General features: G+C 24.6%; 6 protein-coding genes across 6 annotated transcripts; 3 read left to right on the top strand and 3 right to left on the bottom strand.

The window, feature by feature from the left end:
* Positions 1-82: 82 nt before the first annotated feature.
* Positions 83-4,223, bottom strand: LOC122851141 (putative uncharacterized protein DDB_G0282133). Its single transcript, XM_044150192.1, has 4 exons — positions 4,030-4,223; positions 3,163-3,922; positions 2,687-3,099; positions 83-2,473 (listed from the first exon to the last, which is right to left on the bottom strand). The coding sequence occupies exons 1-4, from the start codon at positions 4,115-4,117 to the stop codon at positions 180-182; spliced, it is 3,555 nt and encodes a 1,184-aa protein (XP_044006127.1). The 5' UTR covers positions 4,118-4,223; the 3' UTR covers positions 83-179.
* A 159-nt stretch (positions 4,224-4,382) lies between these two features.
* Positions 4,383-6,308, top strand: LOC122853462 (chitobiosyldiphosphodolichol beta-mannosyltransferase). Its single transcript, XM_044153951.1, has 6 exons — positions 4,383-4,805; positions 4,890-5,232; positions 5,314-5,564; positions 5,635-5,820; positions 5,885-5,999; positions 6,093-6,308. The coding sequence occupies exons 1-6, from the start codon at positions 4,514-4,516 to the stop codon at positions 6,304-6,306; spliced, it is 1,401 nt and encodes a 466-aa protein (XP_044009886.1). The 5' UTR covers positions 4,383-4,513; the 3' UTR covers positions 6,307-6,308.
* Positions 6,309-6,448: 140 nt separating this feature from the next.
* LOC122853464 (NHP2-like protein 1 homolog) lies at positions 6,449-7,140 on the bottom strand. The gene is made up of 2 exons (XM_044153954.1): positions 6,963-7,140; positions 6,449-6,829 (listed from the first exon to the last, which is right to left on the bottom strand). Exons 1-2 carry the CDS (start codon positions 6,963-6,965, stop codon positions 6,449-6,451), a joined length of 384 nt encoding a protein of 127 aa, XP_044009889.1. The 5' UTR covers positions 6,966-7,140.
* Positions 7,141-7,404: 264 nt separating this feature from the next.
* LOC122851140 (gamma-glutamyl hydrolase B-like) lies at positions 7,405-10,831 on the top strand. The gene is made up of 16 exons (XM_044150191.1): positions 7,405-7,680; positions 7,753-7,879; positions 7,949-7,999; positions 8,077-8,151; positions 8,241-8,395; positions 8,468-8,574; positions 8,656-8,884; positions 8,967-9,091; positions 9,238-9,442; positions 9,520-9,634; positions 9,736-9,786; positions 9,844-9,918; positions 9,992-10,146; positions 10,216-10,322; positions 10,407-10,635; positions 10,696-10,831. The coding sequence occupies exons 1-16, from the start codon at positions 7,560-7,562 to the stop codon at positions 10,821-10,823; spliced, it is 2,055 nt and encodes a 684-aa protein (XP_044006126.1). The 5' UTR covers positions 7,405-7,559; the 3' UTR covers positions 10,824-10,831.
* Positions 10,832-11,514: 683 nt separating this feature from the next.
* Positions 11,515-12,340, top strand: LOC122853463 (cuticle protein 38-like). Its single transcript, XM_044153952.1, has 4 exons — positions 11,515-11,662; positions 11,747-11,860; positions 11,945-12,127; positions 12,210-12,340. Exons 1-4 carry the CDS (start codon positions 11,522-11,524, stop codon positions 12,318-12,320), a joined length of 549 nt encoding a protein of 182 aa, XP_044009887.1. The 5' UTR covers positions 11,515-11,521; the 3' UTR covers positions 12,321-12,340.
* A 1,013-nt stretch (positions 12,341-13,353) lies between these two features.
* LOC122851139 (histone-lysine N-methyltransferase set1-like) lies at positions 13,354-14,380 on the bottom strand. The gene has a single exon (XM_044150189.1). The coding sequence runs from the start codon at positions 14,287-14,289 to the stop codon at positions 13,354-13,356; it is 936 nt and encodes a 311-aa protein (XP_044006124.1). The 5' UTR covers positions 14,290-14,380.
* Between the last annotated feature and the right edge of the window lie 673 nt (positions 14,381-15,053).

Below are 15,053 nucleotides of genomic sequence, written 5' to 3'. Positions count from 1 at the left end.
CTTTATTACAATTATTATTATCCCTCAACATAATTATTTATTATTTTTTTCATTAATATACAAATATAAAAAAAAATAAAAAAGCCACTGCAAATTGATTAAATACATTGATTATTTTTATTTTCAAATTTATAAAATAACAACAAAAAAAAAATTAAAAAAAGAAAAACAAAAACACATTATTCATTTGAGCTAGTGTCTTGTGATTTATCATTATTATTTATGTCAAACATAATTTTTGAAGCTGCTGATAAAATATTTGGTTTCATTGATGCTGCTGGTAATCTCAAATTTGATAAATAATGAAAAAATCTTTTGCCACGTTTGGCATTATTTTTTAATTTGATATCTTCTGTTCGACAAATTGTTCTTATTGTTGGTAAATAATCAAGATAAATTGCTTGATTATCAATATTAAATGTCGTTACTTTTGACAATGCCAAATTGACTCCATTAATAAATTGTTTCTTAAAAATTAACATATTATTATTATTATTATTATTATTATTATTAGAGTTTAAAGTGTCTGATTCAACAACGACGACACTTGATTGTTTTGAATTTTTTAAAAAAATATAATTTCTAATCCAACTTGCAATTTCATAACTTTGCACATGATTATTTGAATATAAATTATTATTTTCTAGCAATGATAAACTTGGCTCAAATTTAAGCTTCAACTTATTATTATCATGATCATTTAAAATTGGATCATTTATATCAACTAATGATGATAAAAATGATATGGCATCTAAACTATTTGATAATTTATTCATACTAGTACTATGTTTATTTTTAATAGCTGGTTTGTAAATATAGTTTCGCATGTCTAGATAAAATGTTTTATCAAAATCCCCACAAACACAGTGATCATTGATACTACCAGTTGCAAGTAAATATTGTAGCTGAATAATTGATTTTCTTATATCACAATCAGCAATAAAACGATCAATGTCAATTGTTGCAAGACGTTGACCAGTTTCAGCAAGTGCTATTAGTTCAATAAATGGTGATAATTTTTTGGCAGTTGGACGTTTAATATATATTTTCATTTGTTGTGATGAAATTATTTTTGATAAATGAAAACATGTATCAGTGCATGTCATGACAATTGGTCTTTTGGTATTTAGTGTCAATTGATTAATTGCTGATAAAAAGCCTTCATCTTCATCAAATATTAAATCAACATCTTCAACAAGAATAAGTGAATTTTGTGGTATTTTTTCGTCTTTATTTGACAACAAACTTTGGCTCAATGTATTGAAATCATTTTTTTTAATTCTATGTGATTGTGTTGCTTCTTCAAAATCTTTGAGTATTTTTTTACCCTGTCTTTTGCTTGATGCATTAACTTCCAATATTTTATATCCAAGTTCTTCAGCAACAGCATAAACACTTGCTGTTTTTCCACAACCATGAGGACCCAATAATATTGCAACTTGATTTGTATTATTAAATCCATTGCATTTATTATTACTGAGACTATTATCAGATGAATAAAAGTCATCACCACTACTATAATCATCATCATCATCATCATCATTTTTACGATTAACACGAACTGGATTTTTCCATTGATTTAGCCAATTTTTCAATTTTAATCCTGCTTCTTCATTACCAATAATTTGTGATGCATTTGATGGACGATATTTATGTGTCCACATTGAACTTGTATTTTTTGATTTATTATTATCTTGTGATTTACGTTTTTTTACTGTTGTTGTTTGTGAATTATTTTTTTCATTAATATATTGCCATATAGTTCTTGCATTTTCACATCTTGATTCAATGTCATTTAAAATTTCTTCAATATCATTTTTTGATGATGATGATGATGACAATGAATTGGAGGATTTATTATTTGAAATTTCAAAATTAATCAGTGATTTCAAATTGGCAACATTGATATTATTAATATTAGGAATGTATTGTGATGATTTAAATTTAATTACTGGATTTTTCACATCATTATCATTATCATTATTAGCAAGATTGTTGTTATTTTGTTGATCAATATGTGATATTTTTGGAAATGGTAAAAATGTTAAATTACCATTACTACTATTATTATTGTTATTATTAAATGATTCTGATTTTTTAAGTAATTTTTTAGTTGAATTATTATCTGAAGACCAAGATGTTAAAAAACGTTTACGTGCTGCTGCTATTTCTGGATCAGGTTTTGCTTTTTTTAAAAATAATGGTGCTAATTTTTCATTGATACATTTTGTTTCTTTTTCTTTGTCTTTTTTACCTTTGTCATTATCACCATCATCATCATCATCCTCATCAACAACATTTATTGTTTCTTTATCAAAATTTAATTCAGTAGGTTTTTCTTTCAATTCGACATGTTGATTTTCACTTGATTTGATATTATCATTTTTTTTTCTTTTGCCAATTGATTTATTTTTTGATTTTGTAAAAATAAAATGCTCATCTTCATCATCATCTATAACACTATCATCTACATCTGGAATAATAAAAATTAATTAACATATAAACAAATAAATAAAATAAAAAAAAAAAAAAAACAAATAAATAATAAATATCAGAGATCAAAGTGTGAGGGGTCATTGCCATCAACCATAGACATCAAATTATCCATGGGAGACTACCACATTCGCTTTTTCATCATTTTTTCAATTTATTTATTTTATTTGTTATTAATAATGATAATATTTACCATCATTTGTTGAAGAAAGATTTATTCTAAGTGTCCATTTGGGTTTCTGTCGTTGTTCCTCTTTTTTATTAATAATAATTTTGTTATTTTGTTTAACAAGTGGATGTAGTGATGCTGGTGGTTCTGGTTTTGGTTCTGGCTCTGGTTTTGGTGCTGGTGGTGGTGATGGAGGTGGACTTGGTGTTTCTGATCTCAATACTTGAATATCATCAATTGTTGCAAGTACTTTTCTTGTTTTTGATTTGATTGATTTAAGTGATTTAATTGATTTTATTGATGATTTTGATTTGTCAAATATTTTTGTTGATGGTGAAATAATATCACTAGTAGGTGTTGCATGAATTTCAGCCTTTACAACAACTGTTGACAGAGCTGTAAGTCTCTCTTTTTCTTTTTCCTCTGGTGTTAATTTGCTAATAATTAAAATTTTATTTTTATTAATAAAACATAATAATAATAATGAATATTTTGCTTACCTAAAATAATTGTGTAAACTACCAGCCATTAATGGTTTTTGACTTTGTACTTGGCTCATTGGACTTTTAATTTCTTCTTCATTTTTCTTAGCTTTTTTTAAAATTTTACCATGATTTTTAGATTTTACATCAAATACATTGTATGATTCATCATCATCATCATCATTATCATCATCAATATCATCTTCAATAACCATTTTTCTTTTGATATTTTTTTTATTTTCTTTTTTATTATTTAATTGTTTTGTTTTATTGGTTTTGGAATCAATTGATTTTGTATTTTCTGTGGATTGACTCTGTTGACTTGATTGTTCAGTTGATGATGTCTGTTTATTACGAGTTGTCATCATAAGTTTAAATGCATTTGATTCTTCATGTTTCACTGGTTCATTTTTATTACAATATTTATCAATACTATTATTTTTCATAAGTAATGTATTTTTATTTTTTCTTGTATTTTTTGTTTTAATAATATTCATCTCTACACATTCATCATCATCATTATCACCATCATCATTATCAATAATATTAGTTAACTTATTTAAATTGTGTATTTTATTTTTTATTAAAGTTGATTTTTTAGGTGTTTCATCTGGCAATACTTTTGATAATGATGATGATGTTGTTGTTGTTGTTGTTGTAAATGGACTTGGTGTCTTGTCAACAAGATCATGTTTACTCTCAATAATATTGCAAGTTGGTTCTTTATTTTTTCCTTGTGATATTTTAATTTTAACTCTGCTACGTTTTTTTTTATCATCTGTAAATTTATAAGTATTAATTATTATTATTATTGTTGTTGTTGATAGCAGCTGTCTAATTGTTAACCCTGTTTATGATAATATTAATTAATTAATGACAACTTACTATTGAGTGATGCATTGGTATTATTATTATCAACTATTCCACCACTTTTAACTGATTCAGTAAAATAATGATTTAAATTTTTCATCATTTTGGAGTATAACAAATATACCTACTTATATTAAAATATGTATTTGTTATCAAAATAAATAAAAAATATGATTATTCATTGTTGTTAGTTTTGGCGCGAATTTCCATTTTTTTTTTTTTCTCTAGTTAATATTGTTCTCGTGGTAGCGCTGATGAAGCGAGAAAAAAAAAAAAAAATGTAAATTTCAAGCCATCTCTCGTTTTTTATTTGTATCATTCGTAATAATAATAAAAAAATAAAAACAATATCCTATAATAATCATAACAATGATCAATCAAATAGATAAATAAATAAATGGTCCAACATTGAAAAAAGAAATATAATTTAATAATTACCTAATTTGTTTATTTATATATATATATATAGTAAAATTATATTAAAAATAAATAAAAAAAAATGAGTGATATGCTGTTGATTGTATCATTTTTAAGTCCATTATTAATTTTCATAAGAATTTTAGTGACATTATTGAGAAATAAAAATTCAAGAAAAAAAAGTATTTGTATTGTTGTTTTGGGAGATCTTGGAAGAAGTCCACGTATGCAATATCATGCCAAGTCATTTTTAAATGAAGGATATCATATTGATCTGGTTGCTTATCCTGGCTCTGATCCTCTCAGTACATTGGTCAAAAATTCATTTGTCAAAATTCATTATCTCAAGCCTACACCACTTTTTAATAATATTGGTAAGCAATCATCAATTATTATAAATTAAAGTGTAAATTAATTTATTATTATTATTGTTGTTATTATTGTTGTTGTTTATGTAGCATTACCAAAATTGTTGATATATGTTTGGAAGACAATTTGGCAGAGTATAAATTTATTATGGATTTTATTGATAAACATACGTTCATCAAGTTTGATGCTTCAAAATCCACCAGCCATTCCATCATTACCAGTATGCTGGTTATTTTGTAGATTATCATCAACTGAATTTATCATTGATTGGCACAATTATGCTTATTCAATAATGGCACTTTCTCTAAGTCCAAATCATCCACTTGTTAAAATAACGAAATTCATTGAATCATATTTTGGTAAAAAAGCAGACAAGAATTTTTGTGTTACATTGGCCATGAAAAATGATTTAAATGATAAATGGACAATCAAGTATGGAAATTTTATGATATTCATTTTTCAAGTAAATAATTAAATATTTAAAAATCAATTTTTGTTTTAATTATGTTTTAGTGCAAATGTACTTTATGATAGACCACCAAAAATTTTTAAACCAATTGATTTAGAGGAGAAACATGCAATCATGATGAAATTAAGTAAAAAATATCAAGAATTTAGTGTTAATGAGGATGATGCTTGTATTTTTACTGAAAAATTATCAAATGGTGAAATTAAATTAAAAGAAAATAGACCAGGATTTATTGTTTCAAGTACCAGTTGGACTGAAGATGAAGATTTTTCAATACTTTTTGATGCCCTAAATGGTAAATATACAAATACAAACAGTAATGATTTATTTATTTATTGAATTGATGAATTAATTTTTATTTTTAGAATATGAATCATGTTGTTCCAATGAAAACTTAAATTATCCTGATTTAATATGTGTTATAACTGGTAAAGGTCCACTAAAAGATTTTTGGAATAAATTAATCAATGAAAAAATTAAAAGAAAAGAATGGCAACACATAAAAGTTGTAACACCATGGCTTGAAAATCAAGATTATCCAAAATTGTTGGGTAACTAACTAATCAACTAATTAACTAATAGCTCATTAATTAATTTATAATATTTTTTTTGTAGCAAGTGCTGATTTAGGTGTTTGTCTTCATAAATCATCAAGTGGTCTTGATTTGCCAATGAAAGTTGTTGATATGTTTGGTTGTGGTTTGCCAGTTTGTGCCTACAATTTCAAATGGTATGTATCAAGTATATTAATCTGTTATTTTATGCTATTTAACTATTAATAATAATAATATATTTTTATTTTTTTTCTTTTCTCAATAAATAGTCTTGATGAGCTCGTTAAACACAATGAAAATGGTTTTCATTTTACAAATAAACAACAACTATGCCAACAGTTAAAAACCTGGTTTATAAATTTTCCAAATAATCAACAACAAATTGAATTGAATAAAAAATTTAAAGATGAATTAAATAAATTTCAAGAACTCAGATGGCACGGTAATTGGTCATCAGTTGTATTGCCCTGTTTTAATAATTAAAAATACCAAATAATTTATGTTTGACTTACTAATTAATTAAGCAACATGATAAAAAATAAATAATTAATTTTATAAATGATAATTTATTATCAAATAATTATTAATAATACATAGAAAAAAAAAAAATAATAATTATAACATATTAAACCAATAGACGTTCAATTTCTTGTTGAATAGCTTGAATTTGTGGTTTAAGTTGTGATCCTTCATTGACTGTTATTGAACAGGAAACAACTGGTCTTGAAACACCACATGCACGTCCTAATGCTTGCTTACTTCTGACAAAAACATATGGTACATTTTTATCTTCACATAATAATGGTAAATGTAATAATATTTCCAATGGTTCAGCATCAGCAGCCATTACAATAAATTCTGATAAACCACGATTGAGTGTTTTAGTTGCTTCATTTGCTCCTTTTCTTAGCTGTTTGTAATTCATTGCTTGTTGAACCAAATTGTAAATTTTTGTTGTCAATGTAGCATCAGCTAATGGATATGCTTTTGGATTAACTTCCTCAGTCTATAATAAATTATTAAATTATTTTAAGTAAAAAATTATTAAAAACATGTTAGCCACGTGGGGCCTAGTATTAACCTCAAATTAATATTCTAGAAAATATATATTTTTTTTTATTTTATTATAATAAACATACCATTTTGATGATGTTGATGATTATGTACTTTAATCAATATTTATAATAATAATTATTATTGTTATTAACAATAATCTTTTGTCGTATTTTATTATTTATCTAAGTCACAACACTTTGCTGTAGTCAGTATTAGATGCCGGCAAAATCTAATCTCCTAAATTGTAAAATGACGTATGAGGAAGAGGAGCAGGAGGGGAAGCAAGAGGACTAAGCCAGTGTTGCCATCTTGCGTTAATCTATTTATTACATATATTTTTTTTTATCTCTTTTTTATCTCTTTTTTTTTTTTACAATTTTAAACTGCGCGGTCAAAGTTGTACTTTTAAAATTACAATGTACATATAACAATAACAATAACGACGATTAGATAATGTGAGATAAAATATTATGGATGATGATAATAATAAAATAAAACATGAGCCAACACGTATGTAGATATGTTCTTACACAATATGCATTATTCATTGATAAAAATGGAATGTGCTAACTCTTCGTTATGATTTAATTATTGTTATTTTTTTGTTCATACTACGACGACAAAGCAATAAGCATACGTAAAAATTTGTCTTTCTTTCAAGTTTCATTAATTATATCAAGATGAAGTTATTAAATACTAATATAAAAATAATACTGTTAATTATTATTGAAATAAATTTAATTATTTCAGTAGCATCAGCATTAAAGCATAAAAGTCATTACAATCAACGACCAATAATAGGTATACTTGTAAATTTATTTATTTATTTATTTGATTAGCATTTTTATTTATCCGATTAATATTATTTTACAGGTATTTTAACACAACAATTGAGTCATCATTTGAAGCAAGTTTATCCTGATTTAAAATACAAAAGTTATATTGCAGCATCGTATGTTAAATTTATTGAAAGTGCTGGAGCGCGAGTTGTTCCTATATGGTAAATTTATATAAACAATAATTGATTTTCAAAATTTATAATTAATAATTAAATCAAATTTTATTATAGGACTGGAAGAAATAAATCATATTACAATAAAATTTTAAATAAAATAAATGGGTAAGAAAGAGAAAAATAATTTTGTTAGAATATATACAATATAATTTTGTATTAAAAATGTCATAAATTATATACAGCGTTATATTTCCTGGTGGTTCAGCATTTTTTAATGAAACAAATGGATATGCTGATGCAGGAATTCACATTTACAAGTATATTTGCAATTTATTTTAATTATATTTTAATATACAGGTATACATATAATTGTTTTTATTTTTTATTAATAAATATAATATTTCAGTATTGCTAAAGAAATGAATAAACAAAATGATTTTTTTCCAATAATGGGTATTTGTTTGGGTTTTGAATTGTTGACATATGCAGCTTCTGGAGCTAAAGATCATCGTATACGTTGTTCCAGTCACAATCAGCTATTATCATTAAAATTTGAACCAGGTTGACATATTTATTTATTTATATTTAATATAACACAAGTGTTTTTTGTTTAATTAACTTTATTAATTTTAGGCTTTGAAAAAAGTAAATTATTTTGTGATGCATCAAGTGATATTATTGATATTCTTCGTGATGAAGATGTAACTATTAATTTTCACAGATATTGTGTTACAAAAAAAGCAAGTATATACTTTTGAAATATATATTATTTAGTAATAATATTATTACAAATTTATCTTATATATATATTTACTATATAGGGTTTAAAAAAAGTACATATTGATAAGGAATTTAAAATTTTATCGCTTAATAAAGACCGCAATGGATCTGAATTTATATCATCACTTGAACATAAAGAACTTCCATTTTATGGTCTTCAATTTCATCCTGAAAAAAATAATTACGAATGGGCACCTCGTTTTCATATTGCACATGGCATTAATGCCATTCGTGCAAGTCAATTTTTTTCCAATAAATTTGTTGAAGAAGGTAATTAACTATATAACACCAATGATAATATTTATCTTATTATTATTAAAATAATATTTTGTTTTTTTTTTTTTGAAAATAGCTAGAAAAAATAATCACTCTTTTCCATCAACAAGAGATGAAGAAAATCATTTAATTTATAATTATCCTACATATTATACTGGACCAACAAATTCATCATTTGAACAGTGTTATTTATTTGAAAAATAATTATTTAATTAAACATGTATAGCAATACCAATAATAATAATAATAATAATAAAATGATAAATTTGAAATATTCAAGTGAGGGAAAAAAAAGATAAGATTAAAAAGAAAAAAAAATAATACTTGGTAGACTATACAATATAAAAAAAACACAGTTTGTATGCTGCAGTCAGCTCGATGACTTGGTTGATAATATTTTAATAAATATAATAATAATAATAATAATGTTGTTGTTGTTTTTAAAAAGTCAACGTATTTTAATAATTAATTTTTTATTGATATGTCAATCATTTATTGTAATACAATCATTGTATATTGTAAATAGGCCACTGAATGATCGCCCAATTATTGGCAAGTTCATAGTTATTATTATTATTGTCTCGTATTTTATTTTTATATTATTTTATTATCATATTGTGCCTATATAGGAATACTGTCCCAAGAAACAAATCCCTCATGGGATTTAAAAAATGTAAAAAGTTACATTGCTGCCTCGTATGTTAAATTTGTGGAAAGCAGTGGAGCTCGAGTCATTCCGATAAGGTAATTTCTTTTATCGCAATCATAATTTTTTTTTTCATTTTCAAATGAAAATGATGAATTTTTCTTGTTATAAAATAATATATATCATATTATGTATACAGGATAGGAAAAACAGAATCATATTACAAAAATTTACTTGGAAAAATAAATGGGTATGAATATTTAATATTAATAATAACAAGTACAAATGTATATAAAAATTGAATTAGAGTTATTTTTCCGGGAGGTGATGCTGATTTTAACAATACCCATGGATACGCTGAAGCTGGAAAAATTATTTACAAGTTTGATTTATAAATTATAATATATATATTTTATTTATTATTTTTATTATAATTTAATAAAATTTTTCTTTAGAATTGCCAGTGATATGAATAATAATAATGATTATTTTCCAATAATGGGCATTTGTTTGGGTTTTGAGCTGCTGAGTTTTGTTGCAAGTGGTGCTATTGAGCATCGTTTTAAATGCTCCAGTAGTAATCAAGTTTTACCTCTTGAATTTTCATCTGGTATATTTACCTATATATTTAATAATCATAATTACATACATGTATATGTTTATATTTATTTTTTTTTAGACTTTAAAACCAGTAGCATGTTTAAAGATGCCCCCCAGGATATTATTGATATTTTAAAAATAAAAAAAGTAACAGCAAATTTTCATTCATTTTGTATCAATGAAAATGTAAGTAAATAAAATTTATTTATTTATTTATTTATTAATTAATTTAAAATAACAACATGTAAATATTTTAATTATAATTAATAGAGTTTAATCAAAGTTAATTTGACTGGAATTTTACAAATTTTATCAACAAATTATGATTTAAATAATAATAAATTTATATCATCTTTTGAGCATCGTAATTTACCATATTATGCACTACAATTTCATCCAGAAAAAAATATTTATGAATGGTCAATAAATAAAAAAATACCACACACTTTTAATGCCATTAAAATAAGTCAATATTTTTCAAATTTTTTCATCGAACAAGGTAAACAAAAATTATATTATTTGTTTATTTATTTATTAATAATAATTATTATTTTTTCAACAGCTCGAAAAAGTAGTCATACTTTTCCAATCGAGGAAGAAGTTGATAATCTGATTTATCATTATAATGCCACATACACAGCTGTTGAACTTGGAATTTTTGAACAAGTTTATTTTTTCAACGAATAATATTAATATTAAATTGCAATTTAATTTTAGCTTTGTAAAAAAATAAAATATAAGTATACAAATTAAATTGTGTTTGTGTGATACTATATTTACTGGAATCACGTTGTTTGACACCCTCGAAAGTCAAAAATATATATACCCAATATAACGTCATTTGTCGCGTCATATTGATTTATATGCATACTTGCATCTTTGAAAAAATACAATGCAAGTAAATACAACTTTAAATTTTCTTAACTAGTTAGGTATTTGATTGATTTATTGATTGTGAAAACATATATAAAATATTAATATACCTTTGTTTAAAATGCCCTTTTTATGTGTTACAAAATTTTTTGACGGTCAAATTTATTTCGAAATAAATAAAATAAATAAATAAATAAATATTAAATGACATTACAAAATATATATACACAGATATAATAATGAGTTGAAAGTGCAGATTAACTGTCAGGAAGTTGAGATTGTTGAAATATTCAATTTTACAAGGTCACACATCTAGAAATGAAATATTAGATTTTTTTTTTATTGAGAAAAAATGAGTAGAGTAGAATTATGTTATATTATAAACGTAACATTGCTCGATTAACATAATATAAAATTTTTGGTATAAAAGACGTTGAAAAATTGTGGTAAAGCATCATTCAATCTTCATTCTTCAAGCAAGAAAGAATAACTTGAAAAAAACAAACTTAAAAATGTTCAAATCAATAATTGTTTTGTTTGCACTTGTTGCTACAATCAGCATGGCTGCACCAGCACCAGAACCAAAACCACATTATTTGGCTTCATCATACGTTGGAGTACCAGCAGCAACAAGCTATTCAAACTCATACAAAGTATATATAAATTTAAATTTTTTATTATCATTGTTTATTTTTGTTTAACAAATAAATTAAATAAATGAAATGAATAATTTTTAGGTTGACTCAGCTCAAGTTGTTCATGTTGCACCAGCTGTTCAAGTTGCACCATCAGTTGCTGTACAAAGTGTTGCTGCAGTTCCAGTTGCCACAAGTTACTCAAACTCATACAAAGTAATACCAAATAATCAATTGCTATATATTGCTACCTATAAATTATCATAATGCTAATGAATCAATTTTTATATATGTTTAAAGGTTGATTCTGCACCAACTGTAGCTGTTCAGTCTGTACCAACAGTTGCTGTACAAAGTACTGTTGCCGCAGTACCAGTTGCAACCAGTTACTCAAACTCATACAAAGTTGACTCTGAACCAACTGTAGCTGTTCATGCTGTTCATGCTGCACCAGTTGCAACTAGCTACTCAAACTCATACAAGGTATATAATTTATCATTAAAAAAAATTAATAATAATATATTTTTTTCTTATTATTTATTAACAACAATAATAATTGATTCAGGTTGATTCTACACCTGCACATCATGTTGTTGCTTATTCAACTCCAATTGTACAAGCTGCACCAGTTGCTTTGGCTTCTCCATCAATTCATATCACAGCACCAATTTGGTAATATGGAAAAGTATTATAAAAATTAAATTGGCAAAAAAAAAAATAAATAAATAAAAATGAAATGAATTTAAATATATATCTAAATAGTGCATTTTTTATTTACTATAAAAGTATATACTTGATATTTGTAAAAATTAAAATTGGGCCACATAATCAGCAATCCAATATCAACATAGTATGACGTCATTATTTAAATCTGCAATAAATGTATATATATATATTTCATACCTATACCATCAATGCGGCAATATAAAAAGAAAGAAAGAAACTAGTGACGTATTAATATATGTAGGTCATGTGAATAGGTCACCGATTGAATAACAGTCGAGTACAATACAATACCCTTTAAACAGGTCATTACTATTTTGCAGTTTTTAATCAATAAAAATATTCCAGTCACTCCAAAGGCTGACTATGCAGCTGATTAATCATTGATAAATTTATGGTGGACATATTTCTCCGTCTTTTTTTCATTTTTTTCGGAGAATGACCCATGGTCGGAGATATGGCGGTAAAACGATGGAGAAATATTTCTATACCAGCAAGCTTATTTAATATACTCACACTGACTTTTTTATCGTAAAAATTAAATGCTGAAAAATAAAATTGAAATTTAATTTATACACGTTAATATTAGTCATTTAAATAAATATTTTTAACTTTTATATTTTTATAATATTTATTAATTTCATGTGTATTATGCATACATCAATACTATATATATAAAATTCATATTTAACAAGTACTATTAATTAATACTGATTTTTTTGTTTTTTTTTTAAGTTAAAAAGACACATTGTCAAAATATCAATAATAATAATATTGATAATATAATAGACAAGGCACTATAATTTATCGCCTAAACAGTCTTGATTAATAAATATTGTATATTATACTTGATAATAAGCTCAAACTTTATATTATTATGTAAATGATATGGTTTTTTTTTTTAAATTTATCAGTCTATCTTATGATATTTTTATGATGATAGTAATAATAGTAATAATGCATTAATTTATTATTTGAAAAATATATTAATGAATATTTTGATTTCTGGGGACTCGTTGAGTTGGTAAACCAGATGGTCCTTTGACATAAATATATGATACTGGTTCACGTAATATTCTTTTTGGACTTTTTTTAGTTAATTTTTTTTCTTTTCCAATATTGTTACTACTATTACTTCTACTACTATTACTACTAAAATGACTGATACTATTATTACTACCACTATTACTACTATTACTACCACCACCACTACTACTATGAATAGAAGACGAAGTAGAAGAAGAAGAAGTAGCAACACTTGCAGTGATACCAAGATAGTGTAATGCACGTTTTAATATATCAACTTTTAAATGTTTTTTTGATGAATCACTACAACTTTCATCACTTTGTGTATTTAATGTTGTTGTTGTTGTTGATGCTGATGCTTCTGTTGCTGATGATGTTGTTGTTGTGGTTGTTGTTCTTCTTGGATCATTGGTTTTTCTACTTTTTGATGGACTCCATGATCTTGATGCTTTTGGTGCAACAACACGTCCAGCACAACGCTGATGTAAATTATTATTAAAACTTAAACGTGACAATCTTTCTTGAGATCTAGTTTTTGTCGGTTTATTTTTTGTTACATTTAAGTGATGTTGGTGCTGTTGTTGCTGCTCATTTTTGATAGATGCACCATTTGAACTGTCAGATGAATCATCAAGTTTTTTATCGTCATCATTATTATCATCGTGATGATGATGATGGTGGTGATGATAATGATGATAATAATGATGATGATGATGATGGTGATTATTACGATTTTTAGAAAAACGTTCAGCACTTTCACTACTACTACAACCACTGTCAGTGCTCAATTCTTCATCAATTGAATCAGTTATTTCATGACAATTTTTTTGTTTATTTATATTTAAATTTAAATTATTGCATAATGAGCTATCAATTTTTTTTATTTCATCAACCATTTCAATTAATTTAAAGTTTTTATTTAGTGAGATGAGTTTAGTTTGACTGTTAAGTGTTAACTGAATCTCGTTGCTTTTAATGCCAACTTTATATAATAAATTATTATATGTTTGCGATTGCGCCTAGCTATCCAGTTGTAGCATTATATACAGCATAATAATAATAATAATAATAATAATATATTTTAATCCATCCATCCTTTATCATAATATCTATCTATCTATCTATTTGTATATGTATACATAATATGATAATGTATTATTTTTAGATGCATTGTGCAATCATCATATAACTTTGTCATCAAAATTTTTGCATAATTATTATTAAAAACCAAGTCAATTGATTAGTTAACAATATTTAATTTTTAAATAATTCCAATGAAATAATAATAATTTTTTTTTTAAATTACAAAAACTCATCTCAAGAAGATACTATTATTATGATGATAACAATATAATAATAAAATACAAAAAAATAGCAATTTATGTCCTTGAAAATGATTTAAATTATTATTTTTTAATTCTAATGAAAAATATTGTAATAAGTTGGAAATAACAATGTGGTATTTGTACAATTGAATTTAGGTCATTAGCTGATATTTATTTTTAAAGAAATATTATGCCCACACAAAATCTATAATGGTATTAAATCACCCCTCATAAGTATTATTATATATATTACATGTTATAATTTATAAATTATAATAAATAATTTACCATTCATTAATTTATTTTGCAAGTTAGCCAACATTTAATTATCAATT

Source organism: Aphidius gifuensis, linkage group LG3 (assembly GCF_014905175.1).
Source record: "Aphidius gifuensis isolate YNYX2018 linkage group LG3, ASM1490517v1, whole genome shotgun sequence".
Taxonomy (NCBI): domain Eukaryota; kingdom Metazoa; phylum Arthropoda; class Insecta; order Hymenoptera; family Braconidae; genus Aphidius; species Aphidius gifuensis.
Note: the sequence above shows the minus strand (reverse complement) of the source record. Positions and strands in the feature narration are given on the sequence as shown.

Coding starts and splice junctions, on each gene's coding strand:
- LOC122853462 (XM_044153951.1), top strand. CDS start 4,514: ATGAGTGATATGCTGTTGATTGTATCATTTTTAAGTCCATTATTAATT. Junction 5,233..5,313: donor AATGATAAATGGACAATCAA/GTATGGAAATTT, acceptor ATTATGTTTTAG/TGCAAATGTACTTTATGATA. Junction 5,565..5,634: donor ACTTTTTGATGCCCTAAATG/GTAAATATACAA, acceptor TTTTATTTTTAG/AATATGAATCATGTTGTTCC.
- LOC122853463 (XM_044153952.1), top strand. CDS start 11,522: ATGTTCAAATCAATAATTGTTTTGTTTGCACTTGTTGCTACAATCAGC. Junction 11,861..11,944: donor GTTACTCAAACTCATACAAA/GTAATACCAAAT, acceptor ATATGTTTAAAG/GTTGATTCTGCACCAACTGT. Junction 12,128..12,209: donor GCTACTCAAACTCATACAAG/GTATATAATTTA, acceptor TAATTGATTCAG/GTTGATTCTACACCTGCACA.
- LOC122851141 (XM_044150192.1), bottom strand. CDS start 4,117: ATGATGAAAAATTTAAATCATTATTTTACTGAATCAGTTAAAAGTGGT. Junction 3,923..4,029: donor TACCAATGCATCACTCAATA/GTAAGTTGTCAT, acceptor ATAAATTTACAG/ATGATAAAAAAAAACGTAGC. Junction 2,474..2,686: donor TCTTTCTTCAACAAATGATG/GTAAATATTATC, acceptor TTATTATTCCAG/ATGTAGATGATAGTGTTATA.
- LOC122851139 (XM_044150189.1), bottom strand. CDS start 14,289: ATGGTTGATGAAATAAAAAAAATTGATAGCTCATTATGCAATAATTTA.
- LOC122851140 (XM_044150191.1), top strand. CDS start 7,560: ATGAAGTTATTAAATACTAATATAAAAATAATACTGTTAATTATTATT. Junction 7,681..7,752: donor CAATCAACGACCAATAATAG/GTATACTTGTAA, acceptor ATTATTTTACAG/GTATTTTAACACAACAATTG. Junction 8,000..8,076: donor ATTTTAAATAAAATAAATGG/GTAAGAAAGAGA, acceptor AATTATATACAG/CGTTATATTTCCTGGTGGTT.